Genomic DNA, 22,918 nt, shown 5'->3' with positions numbered 1-22,918 from the left:
TCTGGGCACTATTGCAATACCCATATCTTGCCACTCGGGGCGCATGAGGTTTATTTAGGGACTCAATGGAAGTGTTGTTACTCTCTTATTCCAGTGCTCTATGTGCCTAACTGTAATGTCAACAAGATTGAACAAGACATTTTCACCTGCTATACCCAATGTTTAGATCTGGTGTTGTATGTATGCAAATTATCCATACGTAATTAGATTATCCATACGTAATTAGATTATGCCCTGATTGTTCATGTTAACAAAGAATTTCAAAAAACTTGTAACATATTTTTTGTTTGTCTTCATGTAAGAAATCAACTCAGTAATTTTTATGGTGATATCTAAGGGTTAATAATTGTATCCTATTCATGTGAGGAAAAAATAATCAATAGGCGTATAAATGGAATATATTCTGGTCTTTTTCTAAACTTCCTCTAATGGGATTCTTTGGGGCTTTCTTTTCCTCACTCAGGACATGTTGAGGATACAAAATCAGTTGAGTTTGCTTCTGTTGCAATGTGTTCAACTTTTTTTCATAAAATGTGATTTGATAAATGCTAAAGAGTGTCCTGTGATTTTTTTTTTATCATGTGATCTCATGATATTATGATCAGAAAACGTGTTTTTGGTTAATATGACTAGTGTTGAAGATAAGGAAAGATGGTCATATGTGATTTACAATAATATCTGATGGTAAGATCAGGATGAGAAAGTGATGTAACCTCGGCTGTATTGAGATTTACGGTGAAACCTGAACTGATGAGAAACACAATATTAGTTATTCATAAAACTGTCCCATCAGCCAGTTATGTGTCAGCAGTGCAATGTGTGTATGTTAGTACTGACATCATCATTTAACACTGTTTTCTTGTCTGTAACAACATCTATTGCACGTCTGTCCGTCCTGGGTGAGGGATCCCTCCTCTGTTGCTCACCCTGAGGTTTCTCCGACTTTTCCCTGGTAAAAGGGTTTTCCATGGAGTTTTTCCTCAGTCGATGTGAGGGTCTAAGGACAGAGGATGTTGTTACGATGCCATGTAAAGCCCTTTGAGACAAACTGTTTGTAAAAACGGGCTATACAAATAAAATTGCCTTGCCTTGCCTTGCCTTGAATTATCTGTGGCTTTAAGCTTGTGTACAGATACATAACAATCAGACATTACACAATGAAATAGTCCATGAATTAAGCAGTAATATTTATTATATGAACTGTAGTCATTCCATATGGGACAATACATTTATAATCAAGTCCTCAGGCCAAGAGGGAAAAACTAAAGTCTTGCAGAGGATGAGTGTGAACGAGTGAAGTGGAGAGTTGGAGCTGGAATGCATTATTATTAAAATCAATCTACAAGCGTAAAAAAAAAAAAGAAGAAAAAGCTCCTTTGTCTGAAAATAAATAAAGAGCAGCTTCTCTGAGCCACACGTCATGTGATGGGAGCGACTCAGGACTCACATGAGACTGACTGACATATGTAGACCACTTATATGTAGACCACCACTGCTTAAGTTCCAGGTTTCAGACCTGGTGGATAAACACAGGTGCAGGAACTGTTGTTTTTATATGGATGATATTAAAATCCGATTCACATGACAGTAGAATTTATTTTGGAACAAGCAGATGTTTCGTTTGAATCAACCGTTTTAAGATGACATCATTTCCCTGGGTTGAAACAGGTGGTGAACAAACAAAAAGCAGTGAAATGTTGGATTCCTTTAGTGTCAGGATGAAGCTGCAGCTCTGACGCTGCCACCACAGAGTGCAGGTCCAACAGTCTCTACTCCACCGGCCGGATGCCTTTGGCCTCCTCCAGCTTCCTCAGGGTCTCGTCCCACTGGGTGAACTGCTTGGACAGCAGGAACATCTGCCAATCACATGTTTACAGGTCAGTTCAGTGGGTGGAGCTTCTTTCCTCGAGCAGCTCGACTCACAGAGATTTGGTCAGTGTCGACATTTACATCTGATTTATGCGTTCAGTTTCAGAGCAGACACAAGCCATCGATTATTCAAACATGATTATATAGCCTCAGAAAAAATTAAGAGACTACTTTCCCAAATGTTTCTTAAAAAGCATCTCTAACAATACCAACACAAACACAACTCTTTTGTCTTAATGAGACACTGATGAGGTGACCACCATAAAAACCACTGCTGGGATTAAACATTGACATTATTCCACTGAAATTGATTTATAAACTCTTCCTAAGTTAAAATATTCTTGTTGTGTTGTTCAGGAATGAATATGAATAAGTTTTCTTTTCATCATTCATATTCAAGGTTTGAAAAGACGTAATTTTCTGCCAATAAAAGCTCTAAATAACAATATTTTTATTTCAATTTTGGGGGAAATGTTGTTAGTAGTTTCTATATTAACACAATAAATGTTTATTTCACTCAAACACATACCTATAAATAGTAAAAACCAGAGAAACTCATCATCTTGAAGTGGGCTCTTATTTTTTTCTAATTGTTTAAACCCTACAGAGAGAACAACAACAAGTTTGTACCATTTTGTTGTATTCCTCAAAAAGCTTCTTCACTTCCAGAGACTGAGCCTCAGTTTGGTCCTGGAGAAAACACAAAACAGTAAATGTAAAAGAAAGAGAGGAGGATGTGTAGAGGTAAAGAGAGAGGAGGAGAAGAAGATGGCGGTCACCTGCTCTTTGATGTGGATCTGTGACAGCCGCTGCAACTTGGTGGCGTGTTCTGGTACGTCTGTAAACGACAGAAACACATCACACACATCAAGTACGTAACGGTGGTGGTGCGTCCACTTTATTCATCCAGCAGCTACACAACAACACAAAACACCACATGACTGAATACAAACACCAGGAATTACATTGGTTTTCCCGCTAAAGTATACAGTAAGTGCTAAACATGGATGCAGAGAAATGTTGTTAACGGCATCATAGTTACATGAAGACACAAAAACACTTCTACAGAAATTCACCTTTCAGACATTCAGTACGTTTACATGACACTTGAAAAAACCGAATTATTGCCTTAATCCGACTATAACTGGACAACTGAAGTGCATGTAAACACCTTAGTCGGACTGAAATCGGAGTTGAGAACTCCGATTAAGACACCCAGATAATGCGATTGGAATTCGATTTTCTCCGTCATGTATACGCCTTAGTCAGAGTATAACTGGACAATACATGTGCGCATGCTCCACAACAGTAGAGACGGCACAAAGTGGAGCAGAGAAGCCAGCCAAAACCGGCAAAGTAAAGAAAAAAACCCAACATCAGCGCCGATTTAATGCATTTCACACAGCGCGACCAGCAAGAGTGTTTTATTAAAAAAAGAAAGAAAGAGAGAGAGAGAGAGAGAGAGAGAGAGAGAGAGAGAGGGAGGAAAAAAGGAAGCCCGTATCCTATTCTCCGCGCATCCAGCCCAGACTGGCGCGTCTGGTCGGGAACTGCAGTTGAGAATTTATTATTAAGCTACTAAGTTGTTTATATTCAGTTTTTTACGAGGTGACAGAGAAGTCAACAGGACAGGGGGCGCATTAACCCGCTGAAGCAACGGGTGACGGCGCATGAGGGGGCGGACCCCGTCAGTTATTCGGTTTTCTCAGTTGCATGTATATTGAGACAAGGACAGAAGTCTGACTTGACGCCAAAATCGAATTTTGAGCATAGCTCGATTAAGCTCTGCATGTAAACGTACTGAGTGGGGATCTGAAGCTTTCTCAAGCCCTTTGTGAATAATAAACCTGTCTGTCTGACTTTAGTCGACACCTGAGTGAATCATCTCCTCTCTAAAATCACAGAGCAGATGTTCCTTTGTCTTTGATTCGCTCAGCATCCTGCTGCCAGGTGACACTAACCTCTGATGTAGTTGCTGTCCAACAGCGGCTGCATGCTGCTCACCTGCTCCAGCAGAGCAGCCTGGGAGAGCAGGAAGTCCTCCTCTGTGGGAACAAACACCACATCAAGGACTGAATCAGCTTCAAATGGCTTGATATGTCTTTATTTTTTACAATTATAGGACTAAAAATTAGGTTCCAGGTTCCTCTGGCTTCTTACCGGCGAGGATGAACTCCAGCTTCATAGCGTCAGGCACAGTGATGTGGTCGGTGAACTGGGGGTCCAGGTACTTCAGAAGGTCCTCGACTGCAGAACAGAAACAACGACTGAGATCAAAGTCTCACCAAAACATGGACTCAATTCTGACAGTAGAATAAATCCCTGGGCTGACATGACATTTTGAATTTCACTTTTGCTTTGCAGCCTTAAAGGGATAGTTCAACATTTTGGCAAATTGGCCCATTGCCATAATCCCTATAGTCATAGCAGTAGGTTCGTTACCTTTAATTGTCGGTGTAAGCTACTTTTAGAACGGCGGAGCAGAGCCGCGAGCTGCAGAGGTTGATGGGATTTCTTGGTTTCCCTCATCAAATACACAATCCAACAACTCCAAAACGCTCTGGCGGACAAGTTGTGACCTACACACACACTCTCTAAAACAACTCTGTCTGGTAACGTTGTGTTATTATCTCATAGCGTGGTGAATGTGCAGGTCACAACTTGTCCACCAGAGCGTTGTGGAGTTGTTGGATTGTGTATTTGATGAGGGAAACCAAGAAATCCCATCAGCCTCTGCAGCTCGCGGCTCTGCTCCGCCGTTCTAAAAGTAGCTTACACCGACAATTAAAGGTAACAAACCTACTGCTATGACTATAGCAATTTTTTGGTGTAACTTCATCAATAAATACAATACATAGTTACACTGAGCCGATGATCCAGGTTGTCTGGGCAGAAACAAAACAACATGCAACTCACTTTTCTTGTGCAGGATCTTTACTCGCTCCCTCTTGTTGGCCATGTTGGTGAGGCCTGCCTGAATCCTGGTCAGCGGCTCTGCACACTGCAGGACAGAGGACAATGAGTAGATTTTATAGTAGTGATACAGAAAGGTCATTCATATTTATTTTATACTGTGTAACATGAATTTGCTGTATCAGGGCTTCAGACTGCCCCTAAATCGGGGGCCTTAGCACTCAGAATCTGGACTCTGAGGATCATAAATGTAGAGGAAATGTGAATATTTGCTTTGCAAGTCCATTTACAGTGTGCACCCCTTAAATTTTAAATTAGGGGCCACAATGCTCCTAGTAAAAAAAGGTTAGTCTGGAGCCATGTGTATGCAGGACAACAAGGCAAACATTTCATTCTACAAACTTACACATCTGTAATAATCTCATTATGAGTACAACTGGAATTAAGATGTTTTTTAAGTATGAAACCTTTATTCATTTTGTAGAAACATAAAAACACTACTTAAGAAGGACAATGAGCAGTGTTGGGAACGTTACTTTTAAAAAGTAATTAGTTATAGTTACTAATTACTTCTCCCAAAAAGTAACTGAGTTAGTAACTCCACTACTTCACTATAATAGTAACTAGTTACCAGGGAAAGTAACTATTGCGTTACTTTTTCTTTCTTTTTTTTAAGTTTAAATATGTCGAAGAATTTGGATTTTTTTTCTCTCATTTTTAAATTGTATTTTATTGTTTTCATATATTTCACTGATCGCAATTATGGAATGCGAGTGTGTGTTTTATTGAAAGCGAGGCTGGTGTGCCTATGAAAATAGGTTACAGTGGGTTTTTTAAGTGCTGTGGCTACAAGCAAATCTCATATTGTCTCTGTACAAAGACAACAAAGAACTTTTTAAATGTGAAAACAGCGGAGACCTATTCAAGATTTGCGTTTAATAACAGGCGAAACATCGAAATTAATTTATTCATGGCCACATTAAGTGAAATTATTAACTTTACCGATTATCCATCTGATTATCTGTCCTGCTGCGAGCGCACAACAGGGTATCTGCGGATCCTTAAAAAGTCTTAAATTCATGTATCTAAAATTAAGGCCTTAAAAAGTATTAAATTTATTAGAAAATTCTAAGATGGTCTTAAATATATAATACACAGAATCATAAAATATGTATGCACTTAAACTTTTATATGAAATGGTATGCGCGCGGGGTCTTAAAAAGTCTAAAATGTGAAAATCTAAATTTTAGGTCTTAAAATGTCTTAAATTTGTTGAATTATTGTGTTCAAGTCTTAAATAATTTTAGACAGGTCTTACATTTTCTTATGCCCACCATGGGCGAGCATTTCACTCGCATTTGCCCCTAAAAAAAACAAACATGTGTGAACCGGAAAAATCACAAAAAGAAAGAGCACACGATTGGTCAAAAACTACAAATCCCACAATTATCTGGCCTCAACAATAACAGTAGTTAGTGTAAGTAAGGGAGAGTGGAGCTGTCGGTGAAAAGAGGAAACAACGCCACGTCTGGTCCTGTTCTGTGTTGTTCGTTCACACCGTCACCGTTTATTCGTTACGTCCGCGGTGTAAAAGGCCGTGACGCAAAGACGCGATTAGGCGCGAGACGCGGTAGACGCGACTTTTTTTTTTTGCGACGCAATACACCCGATTCTTTTATGGCGACGGGACCTTCGCGTCTTCGTCCTTTTCATCGTGTTTGGTGGGAAGACCCACAAGGGGCTTCCCACCAAACACGAGGAACGCTTTTTTTTCGCTCGAGTTTATACGCGCGACCAAACGCGAGATACGCGAGAAATGCGATTTATCGCTCGTTTTGACTTTGTGTAAATTCGCGTCTTCACGAGCCCGCCCATTTTCACTACGACAACAACATTTCTGCTCTCACCAACCATGGTTGAGGTCACAACGCTGCTGTAGCTGCTCTGGAAGAGTTCCAGCTGATGAGCTACAGAGACTTTAGAGTCTAAAGGAGCAGTGCGTCGCTGTGTCGGACTGTTTGGATTTAATGAAGAAGCTGCACAGAGTCAGGTGAGCAGAAGCTCAGGACAAACACTTCGCTCCGGGACATAATGTAGCTACACCTCACATGTTCTTGTCTTTTACCTCAGGGAGATTAAAGTAGTGTCTGTTTCCACTTTCCCTCCGATCTCGGCAGCTTCCCTCTGCTAGTCCGTGTGTGTGAGGCTAAACTGCGTGCGTGTGTGGTTTGTGTACAAACTGAACACTGCCTCTGATTGGCTTAGCATGAAACCTTACTCTGCCTCAACCAATCATCATCACTTATGCGGTTGTCTCGTCCCTCCCTCCCTCCTCCCCCCTCCCCTCACCAAAGGAGAGGAGGAAAAAACAACAACAGTTTAGCAGCTTCTGTGTCTGAGATGAGCCAAGTCGGAGGACAACGGCTTCACTGAGTAGTTTGTAACGCGCCTCATTTAATTGTCGGTAACGGTAACGGCGCTGTAACGGTGGAAATAGTAATTAGTTAGATTACTCGTTACTGAAAAAGATAACGCCGTTAGTAACGCCGTTTAGCCTATTTTAACGCCGTTATTCCCATCACTGACAATGAGGCACATTGATCCATCCCCGGGAATACAAATACCTCTCAGCAAATCCACTTCAATGCCCCTTTGTGAGCTCAACGTGTTTTCTTCATCATATGATGCTTTGACTCGTCTTTTCATCTGCCACAGACTAAGTGCAATAACTATTACTGGAGCAGAGTTGAAGTTGCAATAATGTTTGGCCTAAATTCCCGCAAACAACTTAATTCAGTTTACTTTTAATGAACCAACTTATTCATGTAACTACTTTATGTTGTGTAGATCACGGTGCAATAATTTCATTATTATAGGACTTCACCCTCAGAGCTGTCTGTCTTCAGAGTCCTGACCTGTCCCTGAACATCACACAGGGACAACATGGAGCTGCTGTGTGATTGGTTAGGCTACTGAGTTTTATTAATGTTTACATCAGGCTGAGTTCAACAATCAGTTTATGCTGATGTGATTTGCATCCCTAGTCTGTTGGTCTTGGTTAAGTAGCCTACCACCTTGAAAAAAAAAAACAATATTCAATGCTATACTAAAATCCATGTAAAAAAAAAAATTAAAAATTGACTGACTTGCTGGCAGTTTAGATCTAGAATATAATGCTAAATTATTGGTTTCCAACAACCACACTAGTTACAGCCTTGCCCCCGAGTTCAAGAGACAGCTGGCTGAAAAGCTAAATAATCATTGTTAAAAATGCTGCAAATCAACTAAAATTGTATGTTTTGTTACGTGATTGATACTCCCAAAGTGCACTAGATTAATTCATTTAGATTGCAAATTTTCAAAATTTCCTTCCCGCCGTACCACCGCACCCCCCCCCCGCTCGTAAAAAAAATTTCAGGCACAGGATTTTTTCCTGCTTCAAGCCCTGCTTCTGTGAGTGAACCTGTTCCGCCAATCTACAGTCAGTCAGCGCCACACTACTCTCACTCTGTCTGCACTGACAAAGCCTGTCATGTTAAAGTTACAAACTAATGGAAAACACTCTGAAAATACAATAACAACATCGTCCTCGTCGCGGTCGGTCCCGACCCCCGTTACCGTGTCGCTGATGCCGCGGGCGGTGCTGTTGCCGTGTCCGGTGCGCGATATTTTTTTTCGTAGGATGAGTCCGGGAAAGTCCCGCCTTTCCCGCCGTTCCCGCCTCTGATTGGCTAGATGGGCTCCATTTTCGACTCTGATTGGCTAGAAGGGCTCTCGCCTGATTGGTTGTTTGTTTTGGTTGTGAAACGGCTGTGTAACGGCTGTGAAACGCAGGCTGTCGGCAAAGCGTGATAAGTGCCTGGATCTACTTGGACTCTCTCTACTTATCTGGCCTGTCTACACTCTACCTGGTGTTTTTACTAAACTTAACCAACTCCTTTCTTCATTGCCTAAACCTAACCAGTGGCACAATTACACTTCTCACTCAAACTCAAAATGTAAATTTGGACTCTCTCTACTGGCCTGTCTAGCCTCTACCTGGTCTTTTTACTAAACTTAACCAACTCCTTTCTTCATTGCCTAAACCTAACCAATGGCACAATTACACTTCTCTCAAACTCAAAATGTAAACTTGGAATATTAATTTAAAAACTAATTTTTTTTTAAATGTGAAACCAGCGGGGATCGAACTCGGATTCACCACACCGCAGGTGAAAACGCAAACCGCTACGCCATGGCATCTGATTACATTTCATATTTCAGTTGTGTGTATTTTAGTTTACTACAGTACTGTTGTGAGATGACGTCAATCGAAGGAGAATTCATCCAGCCAATCAGAGGCGGGGAAGGCGGGACTTTCCCGGACTCATCCTACGAAAAAAAATATTGCGTCCGGCGCCGGGCGGTCCCGCCGGGTTGCCGCCGCCGGTCCCGCTGCTGTCGGACCGCCGTCATCGTTGCCGTCGGTAGGGGGGGGGGGGGGGGCAGCTGGTCACCGTGCAGCCCAGCTAAGGGCTCTGGTTTGTGGGTGAGAGCAGCAGGGAGCCTGGGCTCAGTGGGCTGGAGCTCAGACTGTGGAGCTCAGCGGAGCTGCGGTACCAGGACGGTGTTCCCGCACAGGGAAGTTACAGGTACATTTCTACCACTTCAACGAGTTCAGAAACATTATTTTAAGATAAAAAAAAACTACAAAATGGGGCTTTTAATCAGACACCAGTTGAGCCATAACACCGGAATATTGGTTGCAAGCGGTGGAGGATGATGGATTCTCCACCAGGTAAATGTAAACATCGCCCAACTCGAGCTTCGGCAGGGAACTGGTCATTTTAAACAGCTGGTATACAGCAGCTGGTGTTGAATATGGGTCACAAGTGCCCAAAACTTCAAAGCTGTTTTTATATCTTTCTTTCTCGGCTGCTGGCAGATGATTTAAGTCATTACTCGGTTGTTTGTCCATAGACCACTTCGGCGTCGACGTCACAGTGACGTACTGGTGGCAGAAAAATACCGGAAGTAAGCAACAAATACACGTCCTGACCATAGGTCCTGACATACAGCTCAACTTTAAAAAGCAGCGCAGCTGCTTGGCTGCAGCACGACCCTAAGCTGTGATGATGAGCCACATTAGAGGGTGAATTTTATTTAATTTTGGTAATCGCGGTGCAGAACAGTGAGTTTGGAGCTGACGAAAGGAGAGAAAAAAGAGAGTCGTGCCGCGGCGAGACCGGTGAAATGCTGATTAGAGGAGTGATCAGCGGTGACCGCCACGCTGACGGACCCAGTGGAAATTGGGGTGATACAACGACTGCTGAGGAGGAACTATAAAGAACTCAGCTGTGATTTAAACTAGGACCTAAACCGAGTCGAGTAGAGCCGAGCTGTAACTGTGTAGTGGAGAAGCGGCAACACACGCGCGTCCCCTCAGATGAGGCTGCATCTCTAGGTCACTGGTGTGTGAGTGTGAGAGAAATAAAAGCTCTGACTTGCTTGGGCAGACGTTGTTTGGTGTCACCCGCTGATTTGCACATGTAGGCTACAATATCTAGACCCCGAATATAAGACGACCCGTCCTTTCCAACTTTTTTCAACGGAGAAAATACTCTTATCAGTCAGTGTATAAACTAGGCTATATGTAGATATTGCGTGCATCGTTTAGGGATTTTTATTAAACATTTACTGTTTCATTCAGGGTAAACGTTAACACGTGTACACGTTCACCCTCTTATTCATTTATTTTGACATTCATTCATTCATACACATCGGGTCATGAGCGGTGTCCCTAGCAACGGTCTGTGATATATAGCCTAACAACGGTCTGACTAATACAGAAATAACAGACATGGATCCGTTAAATAAACTGTAATATGCAGCCATACAAGTAGGCTACAGTTTGCTGTCATACCGTAGTTGATGGACTTGTTGATGATCGCCCACGCAGCGTTTTGTGTCCCTAGGCAGTAGCCTACGTCGGTCCGTAACACACAACACACTCCGTTGCTAATCGTTAACTTAGCCTACTCAGGTATGACAACCTGTTTTCTGTTGACAAAACATTAAAATAATCAGAGAAGGCCTCTGTATGATCCATCTTCCTCTGATTTGATCGTTCTTGATGCCGGCTTTCCACTGTTGACACCAGATCAGCTGTCACGTTCTGCCACCAGTGAAGCCCCGCACACAACATACGTCATCAATGTTTATAAACATAGAAATGGTCCATAGAAAGTCCGTTGCGGGGCCACTTTGGAATGTTGCTTTTGACCGCCAGGTCCCTGGGAAGTGACGTCACTGAAAGCTATCAATAGGCCCTTCGCGTAAGCCCCGCCCCCTTGGTTACTGTTGCTACGGCGGGCAAGCTTTCACTCCCAGCCATGCTCCTGGCAGTATTTGGTATCGATTTCAAAGGAAATATCAGCAAATTTCTGGATAAACTGTTCTGAGATAATAGAGAGAAGAAGTCACAAAGATCATTCATAGTTTTCAGTGACGTGACTCGCGCAGGAGGATAAAACATCTGTTCAACGACACGACTGGACAATGTACAGAGGTAACTTTGAAAGGGTTTTCCATGGAGTTTTTCCTCAGTGTGAGGGTAAGGACAGAGGATGTTGTTTCAATGCCATGTAAAGCCCTTTGAGACAAACTGTTTGTAAAAACGGGCTATACTGTACAAATAAAATTGCCTTGCCTTGCCTAACAGCTCAGTGACAAGTAGGCTAAGTTTCTCTCATCTCTGATGTGCTATTTAAAAAAAATGTTTTTTCAAGGTTTGACCAGGGGGACAAGCATACAATGTCAATCCTGTTACAACTTTTTAACATATCTAAACAATTTTCTATTTCTCATAATGTAATCAATAATTATAAGTAATTAATTACCTTCCAAAGTACATAGCTTGCACTTTAGCTATAGCATTCATCATTCATCCTAAACATTATTTAAAGTTCAAAAAACAACATATTGGGGACTCAAACGAGTGGTCCGTCGGCATGTGGCAAAACGATACACATGTGGCAATATGTTGTTATGGCAATGTCATATTATGTTGAGTAAGATTGAGGTTCTGGGGCTTGGCCTCCATGGGAGGAGAGGGAGCAGCCTCAATATTATAATCGATAAGTGATTTTTGCTTGATGTAACCAATGGTAAAGACAGGGAAAGATAGTCATGTTTGATTCACATTTGTACCTAATGGTAAGGTTAGGGTGAGAAAAGTCTTATGTGATTTTTGCTATTTTGTGATTTGTGTTGAAACTCATGTTATAATCAATAATAAGTGATTTTTTGCTTCATGTAACCAATGGTAAAGATATCTCAGGAAGCTCGTGACCGGCCGGCCGAAGCCTGTATCCTACCCAAAAATGGTAAATATGGTCATTGTACATCAGAGTCAGGGTTAAATTGTTAGGATGTTTGATTGATGAAATGTAATTGAATGCATATGCTCTGATGCTGCTTTGCCATTGCTTAGTACCTGCAATAAAAATTCAGTCAAAAGATAAGATAAGTTTTAGCCTCAGTCCCTTTAATTAAGACTGTAATTATAGATTGAATATTCCTGTGTGTTCAAGTTCAAGTTTACTTTATTGTCACATATAATTACAGTGGAATTCTTACCTATATTTGGTAATTTGCATAACATAAATAGAGATACAAGAAAATAAAAGAAGAAAAAGAGAAGAGTATTTTAAAGCGAAAGAGGTGGTAGTAGATTTAAAAATGTAATATAATATATTATATTATATTATTATATATAGTAAATATATAACAACCAATAGAAAAAGAAAAAAGAATGTAAGATATCTTGGTACGTATACGGATATTTTAGTAGTGGCAGTAAAACTTAGAATAGGGAAGTGCACTTCCTCTTGACACAGACGCAGGCCGCACTGAGAGTGAGCCCAGCAAGATATTGGTTGTACCAGCGGCCTGTGAGACAGCAGTCTCCAATCTCACACTTACCAGTCTACTGAGGTTTGAAATAGAATCTGATCACAATAACTTCACACTGGGAAGCTGTCCACCATGATGGTAAAAAGCTAAAGCATTGGTGTGCACAACATTCTTAAAGTAGCACAAATACAGCAGTAATAGCAATTAAAAAAAACTGAAATATGCAATAAATAGGTCGAGGGGAGCCATAACTATATAGCCAACAGTGTAGTGTCTGTGGAGCAAATGCAGAATTTCTTTTTGTTATGAGACAAGCTGGCCCAGCCGCTCCTGAACGGCATGCTATGTAGGATGTTTACTTCAGATACGCTGCACCACCGGCCCCATCTAGTGGCCGATCAAAGAATTGTGATTTGCAATAATGCTCCTTTAAGGCTCTCAAGGGTTGATCTAGTCACTGGAGACTGACTGTGGGTTTGGTGTCCTTAAAAAGGAAACAGGTGAAAGAGCCAAAGACTATTAACTTGGATGAATATTTCCAAGGACAAATGGGTACAACAGCTCATCATCATCAGACAATAAAACACATCAAATACTGGAACAACAAAACAGACTGTGGAACTTGTAATCTCCTCACAAGCAACTGTGAACACCTTGCAACTCATGTGCGCTACAACTACAAAGTTTTAAAGCAGGTATGTGACACATTGCACACTTTACTTTCCCATCACTTCTGTGACCGCTTGATCCACATCACAAATGAAAAACAGATGTCTTTTTATATGTATTTCTGCAAAGTGCAGCTAAAAGTTGCTTATTTCACTCAGTTGTTCGTATTTAACTGCATATAATTTGCTCTGTTTTCAGACAGGAGCAACTGCTGGAAGTGATTGCAATATATGGTCAAGGTTTGTGAATTGTAGTGAATTCAACAAGATGGTGAAGGACATGGAAGAGAAAATGAGAGGTGTAAAAAAGAGTGCAACAACAAGTGTTCATCTTCAGCTGCAAATGCTGTTACTGTAAGTTCCAGCCTCACCTGCCAACCTGCATTGCTCTCTTGTTCTGTGCTTTGTTCAAGTCACTCTCCTTTTAAGCAAGAACTGTTTTCTGATGTCGCCGGTGGTTTTGCTATCCTTAGGGGTGGGCGATATGGCAGAAATGGCAGGGTTGACCCAGGCAGAATAAACGGCCAACATGTTAACTTCCAGATGCAGATGGGTTAGACACACACCTATGATTTTGTGTGTAATATTTTTGATTTGTGGTAACAGATGTGTACCATTTTGTTGTGTATTCCTCAAAAAGCTTCTTCACTTACTGTAAAGGGACTGAGTCTGGGTTTGGTTGGTTTCATATCACTGTTATGGACATTTTCTGGACTCACTTCACTTCCTTTTTCATTTTGTTCACCTTGTTTCATGACCACTTCCTGACAAGTTTCCTGCCAGAATTTCAGCCACACCTGTTGCCAGATTGTCAAGGTTCCCTGGTTCCACGCCTGCTTTGCCCTGTTGATTACTGTTGCATGTGGTTTTGGATTGTTGTGGTCTTTGGTCTGATCTCTGCACTTCAGTCTCTTAGCCTGGTCGTTGCCTCGTGGTCACCGCGGTAACGCAGCGAGGAGGAATGGAGCGTTACGCCTGGTTCACACTGGACGCGAAAGCGCCGTGACGCGGAGCGGCCGCGGAAATCGCGCGCGAGCCGCGTCCCTCCAGTTCACACCAGACGCTGTTTTCTCCGCGGCGGTCGCGAGCGCCTCTGCTCCTCAGCTGTTGTTTACTCACATTCAGAGCTGTGTTTTTTTTACATCATGGATAAGTAAATAACCTCATATAATTATAACACCGTGTGCTGTGGGTCAAACAACTCCCTGTACTTCACTTCCGAGATGAATTTCACGTCGTCCTTCACTTGACAACAACTCGTCTCTGCCTCTCTCTCTCTCTCTTTCCCTGTTTGTTTGTGTGTTTTGACCCCCCCTCCTCCTCCCTGCAGCCAGCCCACTCCGTGTCTCCCTATCCTGTGTGTGTGTGTGTGTGTTTTCATCTCTCTCGCTCTCTGTTGAGAGTCTGACAAATATAAATACGGTCGCATTTGTCAATCGCTGTATTTTATTTTGAAAAGTGCTTTATTTTGAAAATTGACCGGATTCTCTCGTTGTTTCATGTGTGACTTCCTGCCAAGATTGACGCGATTGCTCGCGGCTCGCGCACAAAATAGAACAGACGCCGAAACGATAACTGCACGGCGCGAGCAATCGCGGCGCTTCGCGGCGCGTCGCGTCTGGTCTGAACTACAGAACCTGTTAACTTGGCCGCCGAAGGGACGCGGTCTCCGTTCCGCGGCTATTCGCGGCGCTTCGGCGTCCGGTGTGAACCCGGCGTTACACTGATGCTGCATTCACCTGCAGTCGGGCAGACGGCCGTCGCTAACAAACCAGACGTCATTTTAGTCACAGAAGTCCAGAGAAAGACGGTAAAACGTGGGTCAGGAAAACAATACGACATCGCCATGACAACATATTGTCACGTGTATTGTTTTGCCTCGTGCTGACGGACCACTTGTTTACATAGAGGCTTGTTTATGCCGTTACGTGCAGCGGCTGTCGTCCGTCTGCCATCTAACAGATTTCACGTGAGTGCAGCATGAAAAATACGATTGAGTTGCTTGCAATCTACAACCGCAACGCTAGATGGGAGGAATTCCTACACAATGTACCTTTAACATTTGTATGTGACATGTGCTTTTAATTCTGATGTGTCCTTGAGTGCTTTTAATGTACTGTATATTTCTGACCGTTTAATATGACAATTTTGCTGCCAATTCATAGTGTAGCATGACATGGATCTAGAAGTGAGCCTGCATTCAGCTGCCAGGCTTTTGAATGTGACGAGACCATCAGCTACCTCAGGTTTCAGAAAACTGACATTTTTTCATTTCCAGGAAACCTCTGTGTTTGCAGTGACCGCCATAGACCCAGATACAGGAATCAATGATAAGATCATCTATAGCATTGAAGGTCAGCCTCAATCTTTTTGGTTGATTTGTTTGTTGTTTATTTATAGTCAGTGAGCAAGTCAGAAATGTTTCTGTGTTTTCCCTCGTTGTTCAACAGCTTCAACAGAAGACGGCCTGTTCACAATCAATCCAGACAGTGGTGTCATAAGTGTGGTGTCACCAATTGACAGAGAAGATGTTGGTGATACTGTTACTCTGACTGTAACGGTAAAGTTGTTCTTTCCTCTATTTCTAACAAATGTTGTGAATAAGTTGTGGTAGTATAGTACAGTTTTTTTTAATTAGAAAAGATCAATGCCAGTCATCAATGCCTTCCTGTAAGCTGCCGTCATTAACCTCCTCCCACTTGGAACCAGCACCTGCCCTGCCCTAAATGTGTTGCACCTGTGTCTCATGATCCTCCCCTTGTCCTTGATCAGCTGTGAGTTTGTCTTCATCCTTCGTGTCAAGCGTTCCAGCCTTTTGTTTGTTTCGATCCTGCCTGATTACTCTTTTGCCCTGTCTGCTTCTCGGACACCTTTGCCTGGATTTTGTGGACTCCTGGACTGTAATAAAGGTCCTTTTCTTACATCCTGTGTGAGTTGTGCTCTTGAGTCCTCTTTCTGTGAGCCTACTCTGATTATTTGACTGATTTTTATGTTCTCCTCTGTCAGTTCTCCACTGTTGCCACCATGAGGAACCTGGTCTTGTTTGCACTGGCCCTTCAGCTAGTGCTCACAGAGGTTAATGAGGAAGTAAGTTCCTTCCATATAGTTACTGTTTAAACAACTACAACAACCTGTTAACCATCAGTTTATAATAACCTAGTTATTAGTCAGCACATTGTGATTTAATAATCAATTAATTAAAATACTTCAATTCTGCTTTTCTGCAATTATTGTGTAGTTGTAGAATTTATCTCTGCTTTTTCCACAGTACAAGTTTGGAGATGTAATCTCGTTTGAAAGGAAGCTCACCACAGGGCTCACCTACAAGCACTATGCTATTTATGTGGGTGATGTGGAGTTTCCTGGCAAACAGGAAGGACAGGATATTTTTCATCGCACAGGTACACGTATCACATACTTGCAGACGGCATTGTTAAATAGATAGCTCAGCATTTAGGCCCCGTCCACACGAATCCTTTTTTCGAATCCGGATAAATACTTTGTCGGATTGGCCTCGCGTCCACACGGATCCGGCATTTTCGGGGGTGAAAACGGTATTTTTTGAAAACGGGTCCCAGAGTGGGAAAATCATGCCGCCCAAGCATTTTTGTCTGGACGGCCAAAATGGGTTTTTTCTGAAACGATGATGTCATGCCCCCCGCCGCTCTACCTGTAACCTGAGACACACACACACCGCTGCAGCTGCTGCACACTGACAGTCTATAGGGCCTTTCACACCGAACGCAGCAGGCGGCGGAAGGCGGCAGCAAACCCATTCATTGTGTACGTGCTACCGCGGCGCACCGGCGAGCGGCACGCGAGGTGGGCGCATGCCGCGGCGGCGCGCTGCGCCCGAATTAAAAAATGTTTAATCTGGGCGCAGCGCGCTGTGACGACATCTCGGCGCGTCCAATAGGAGAGGATGTAGTGGAGTCTGAAAAAAAATCAGCCGCTTGCAGAGAGAAAACAAACGACCAGACGTTCAGTTAAAGTGACGGGATGCATGAAGTGAGTTGTCATCCTCCTGAGGATCAGACCAACTCTCTCTAACAGGCTGTTAAACTGCTCCCTGCTCAGCCTGACGCTAAAGTTCACCTGGAAGCGGTCGTTTTGTAGCTCCTGGCGAACATATCTTTGCATATACCCCCCCAAATCCTGTCTTGTTTGTTCGGTTGCTCAGCAACTCGCGCCATATGTGTACGCGCTGCCGCCCTGCTCTGCGCCTGTCTGCGCTGTACCTCGCGGTGGGCACAGCGCATACTGCGTTCGGTGTGAAAGGCCCTTATGCACGTAACAACAACAATGGCCGACTAACGTCGCGTCGCTCAGACGCTGCGGCTGAATCGCGTCTGTGAGGTTTCTGTGACAGCAGCGGGGACACCTCACTGCCGGTGAGTGCTTTAGGACGGGGGCGGGGGCCCGTTACTGAGAATGTGAAGTGGCACGTTACTACAGTTTGGTTGAATGAAAAGCAAGGTGTCAGGTTTCGGCCACACATCAACTGCCTCACAGGACAGGACATGACGGCGAGCTAAGGTAACGTTAGCTAACGCAGCATTCGAAACCGAAGCTGTGTGCCAGTTCAGATTGGAGTTCACGGCAGCACCCTCTACCCGTGATTCGTGCTTTCACGTCGGAGTCTTCAAACCAGAAACGTTTGTAACAGCACCGGGAAAAGTCGCTAGATTTGTCGCTAGTCGCTTTTGACAAAAAAAAGTCACCATGAGGGTTTGGAAAGTCGCCAGATATAGCGAGAAAGTCGGCAACACTGCTCAGAGCTCTGGTACAGTGGTCCCCAACCACTGGGCCGCGGACTGGTACTGGTCCTGGTCCGTGGATCATTTGGTACCGGGCCGCAGAAAGAGGTTTAAAAAAATCTAAAATCGTTTTGTTTCGTCTATTTCACACCTCCGGTCGTTTTATTTTGAAAATGTTGCCAGTTCCGTTTGCGCATCGTCCCAGCGCTGCGCAATTGACAGGCAGACACAAACATAAAAGAGTGAAAAACACATGTCGCCGGGCCGGGAAAAACTCAATAATGAGATGACAGAAGACCCGACACCTGCCAACAAGAAGAAAGCTGTTCTAAAAGAAAAACGACCAGTCCTGTTTAAATTACGGGTTCATTGCAACAGGTGATTCACATGCTCCAAGCTCCACAGTGTGTAATAGCCTACATGTGCGGGACCGGCCGGCTCTCTGCCGCTTCATCACTTAACAGAAAACTTGCTCTCTCCCTGCGTTCTGGATTTAAGCAGAATATCCCGAGATCGCCACAAAAGCAATGAAAACCTGCTTCCATTACAAACATTTTCCACCGGCGGGGATAAAAAGGTTGGGGACCGCTGCTCCGGTACATCCGCTCTCATTCTTCTTCTTCATCTCGGGGCTGGCGGTTGGCAACCAACCTGAAGGTGCCTTACCACCACCTGCTGGACTGGAGGTCTCACACTCCAGTCCAGCAGAGGACAAAATGGGCCGCAATTAACAGCGATTTAAAAAATTGAACGCGTTATTTTTTTTTAATTAATCGCATCGCGATTAACACATCAATTATGACAGCCCTAATAATTATACTTATTAATTATAATGATTATCTCATAGCGTGGTGAATGTGCAGGTCCCAACTTGTCCACCAGAGCGTTTTGGAGTTATTGGATTGTGTATTTGATGAGTTTGATTAGCGTCTCTGCCCCTCGGATCTTAAAACAACATGCACCGATAATTAAAGGTGATGAACCTACTGCTATGACTATAGGGATTATGGTGAGAGGACGATCTGACTAAATGTTGAACTATCCCTTAGTCATTGATTAACCTGCTCACAGTTGACTGATAATCTGAAGTCTGATGATGTTGATGTCTTTCATGAACATGTCATATTCCTGTTACTTTTTGCTTATTACTTTCTCAATGAGTTTATTTACCCTAGATTAAGGTCCAAAAAAAAAAAAGGCCACTGGAGACTGTGGGTTTGGTGTCCTTGCAAAGGAGAAAGGTGTAAGAAGCAAAGAAAATTTCTTGGATCAATATTACAAAGGAAACTTGGGCACATCAGAACATCATGATCAGATAAAAGAACGCATCTACTATTGGAATGACACAAGAAACTGTGGAATATATAAACTCATAACAAATAACTGCGAACACCTTGCTACTCACGTGCGCTATGGACATAAAGTTTCAATGCAGGTATGTGATACATTCAACACTGTGACTGACTGGTCCACATCAAAAATAAATAAAACAGAAATCTTCAAAGTAAACATTTAATTCATGCCAGTATAAAAGAAAAACAAAATTAAAATTATGCAAAACTGATCTTTTATAAGTATTTCTGCAAAATGAAGATAAATATTATCAAGTTAATCCATATTTAACTGCATCTAATTTGCTTTGTTTTCAGGGAGGAACAACTGCTGGTTTGATTCTTAATCTTGACAACCTGTGGAAGAACATGGAAGAGAATGAGAAATCTTCATCTTCTGTTCAAATTCACTGCTTTCAGTGGGTCGGTACGCACCAGTACGGAGTACTGAAACTACTAGATTTTTGCCCCCAGCATACCAGGACTTTTGATGGCGCACCGGGGGGTACCGGGAGTCTGGACGTATTCTGTGTTCCTGTTCTCTTTCTCGCTGACCGTCAACAATTTGTGATAGGTCAAGGTCAAGGTCAAGGTTTTTTATTTGTGTCCCCGTAGGGCAATTTTTGTTGCAACAAGTAAGAAAGAACACAGATACAGACACACAATTAAAAAAAAGGGAGGGGTAAAATACAGTGTGCTGAAACAACAACAGTGGCACGACTAAAAGAGCCCAATAAATAAATAAATGACCGAAAAAGTGCATCAATGCGTATCCTCCATATCTACATCATCATTATCAACATCACGAGAAACAAGAAACAAGAAACAGAGCCACAGAATATCAGTCAAACAATCAGGTACGACTCCTACCCTGTACAGAGTTCAAAAGGGAGATGGCTGTAGGGATCAAGGAGTGCTTGTACCTGTTACTTTTTATACAAGGAAGTCTGAATCGGGAGCCAGAAGGCAAAAGCTGAAATTCAGAGTGCAAGGGATGGGAGCTGTCAGAAAGAATGGCATTAGCCTTCCTAATTATCTGCCTGTTGTACAGATCTGTTAGTGTACACTGTTGGACTCCCAAAATCTTGCTGCTTGTTTTTATCACTCTGCTTAGTGCATTTTTTGACTTGATGTTAAGGTTACCAAACCAGCAGAGGAGAGAAAAGGTCAGCACAGATTCAACATATGATTTGTAAAATAAAATCATCAGGGACTTATCAATCTGAAACTTGGAAAGTTTCCTCAAACAAGACAATCGTTGCTGGCCTTTCTTTTGCAGGTTATCTGAGTGACAAGTAAAGTTTAACTTATTATCCAGAATAGTTCCAAGATATTTATAAGTTTCAACGATGTCTACTGTCTGGCCTTTGATGATGGTTTTTTGGTTGATATTATGGGGCTTAAGTCTAAAATCAATGCACATGTCCTTAGTTTTCTGTACATTTAATTGCAGAAAAGCACTATCACACCACTCCACAAATTCATCGACCACCGGACCATGGGAGTATTCACCATCATGAAGGAGGCTGACTATTACAGAATCATCAGCAAATTTTAACATGAATCTGTTGTCATGCCGACTGCGGCAATCATTTGTATACAGAATATAGAGGAGAGGGGAGAGGACGCAGCCTTGGGGAGACCCAGTGGATGATGTCATCTCCCCTGACATGCATCCGTTCACCCTCACCCTCTGTGTTCTCACAGTCAAAAAATCAAGAATCCAGCCTACAATATTAAAATCTAGATTAAAGTTGTTCAGAAGTTTGTCGATTAAAATATGAGGCTGGATCGTGTTAAAAGCAGACGAGAAATCTGCGAATAGCAGCTTGGCATGGTTTTTGTTACCTTCAAGGTGTTTAAAAACCCAGTTTAATAAAGTGGCGGTGGCGTCCTCAACTCCTCGACCGGCCCTGTAGGCAAACTGTAGGGGGTCGAGTAGGTGTTCAGTCTTATTAAGGAGATCTCTCTTTACCAATTTTTCAAGGGACTTCATAACAAGGGAAGTCAGTGCCACGGGTCTAAAATCATTAAAAACTTTGGTGTGGTTGGTTTTAGCCACAGGTATCACCGTGGACTGCTTCCAGCACCTTGGAACTATCTGTTGGTTAAAAGAAAGCTGGAAGATATAATAAAAAATGGGTGCTAATTGTTCTGCACATGAGGAGAGCAGTCGACCACTTATGTTGTCAGGACCCGGGCTTTTTCCAACTTTTGAATATTTAAAAGATTTGGCTACAGAGAGGACATCAAAGGGGAGGTGACCAGAACAGGATAATTTGTTTTTCAAATTTAAAATCTCATTACTAAAATCAAAGCAATCAAACCTTAGATAAAACTTATTAAACTCATTTGCTAAATGTTCATCAGAATTAAAACCAGCAAGAGCCACCTTTTTGTTGCTCTTGGTCTCAGAACCAACAATGGTTTTTAAACCGTTCCAAACTGGGCCCAACCTATTGTTGGCAAGTTCTCTTTCCAGTTTCTCCTTGTAATTCAATTTAGCCTTTTTTATTTCATTCTTAATCTCCCTTTTAAGCAAGTTCAGTTCTGTAAGATTTCCTTCACGGAATGCCTTTCTTTTCTTATTTAGCAGTTTTTTCAAAGGTTTGGATACCCAGGGTTTGCTATTGGGAAATATTTTAACTGACTTTTTTGGAATCACACAGTCTTCACAAAAAGTCACATAGCTGCTAACAACGTCAGTCAGCTCATCAATGTCGCTGCATGATTCCTTAAACATGTCCCAGTCAGTTATGTCAAAGCAACCCTGCAAGCTCAGTTTGGAATCATCGGTCCAGTTGAGAGTCTGTTTGGTGATGATTCTGCCTCTCCTGAGGACAGAGCGATAAGCTGGCACGAGCTGCACACAGTTGTGATCAGCCCCGCCCAGTGGAGGAAGAGGGAGGGACTTAAATGCTCCTTTGACAGAACCATAACACAGGTCAAGAATCTTGTTATGCCTGGTAGGGCAGGTGACGTATTGATAAAAGTTTTTGTGAGTTCTCTTTAGTGAACAGTGGTTAAAGTCACCAAGTACAAAGACAGGAGCATCGGGAGATAGAGACTGCAGCTTCTGGGTCACTTTTAGTATAGACTCCGAGGCTTCCTCCTCATTGGCTCTCGGGTGGATATACACCACGGTGACAAATATCTGCGGGAACTCCCGGGGCAGGTAGTGGGGGCGCAGGGACACAGACAACAGTTCAATATGTTTAGTGCACAGTTTTTCTCTAACGAGGACGGTTTTGCACCAGCGCTCATTAACATACAGGCACACACCCCCGCCCTGTGATTTGCCAGTGACACCGGCATCCCGGTCTAGGCGGACCGGCTCGCCAAATCCATCAATAGACATTTCCGCATTGGAGTCTCTATCCGAAAGCCATGTTTCAGTAAACGCCAGCAAACATGCGTTTCTGAATTCATGCTGGAATCGGACATGGGCTTGGAGTTCATCAAGTTTGTTACGGAGAGACCGTGCGTT

General features: G+C 42.8%; 1 protein-coding gene across 1 annotated transcript; it reads right to left on the bottom strand.

Moving 5' to 3' along the window:
* Nucleotides 1-1,741: 1,741 nt before the first annotated feature.
* LOC146972642 (dynactin subunit 3-like) lies at nt 1,742-22,789 on the bottom strand. The gene is made up of 7 exons (XM_085803237.1): nt 22,472-22,789; nt 4,786-4,870; nt 4,030-4,116; nt 3,831-3,914; nt 2,649-2,707; nt 2,500-2,559; nt 1,742-1,856 (listed from the first exon to the last, which is right to left on the bottom strand). The coding sequence occupies exons 1-7, from the start codon at nt 22,787-22,789 to the stop codon at nt 1,770-1,772; spliced, it is 780 nt and encodes a 259-aa protein (XP_085659363.1). The 3' UTR covers nt 1,742-1,769.
* Between the last annotated feature and the right edge of the window lie 129 nt (nt 22,790-22,918).

The sequence above is a fragment of the Trachurus japonicus genome, chromosome 16, assembly GCF_045865225.1.
Source record: "Trachurus japonicus isolate A0001 chromosome 16, Traja_1.0".
NCBI classification, from domain to species: Eukaryota; Metazoa; Chordata; class Actinopteri; order Carangiformes; family Carangidae; genus Trachurus; species Trachurus japonicus.
The sequence above is the reverse complement of the archived record's forward strand: the minus strand, read 5'-3'. Positions and strand labels throughout refer to the sequence as shown.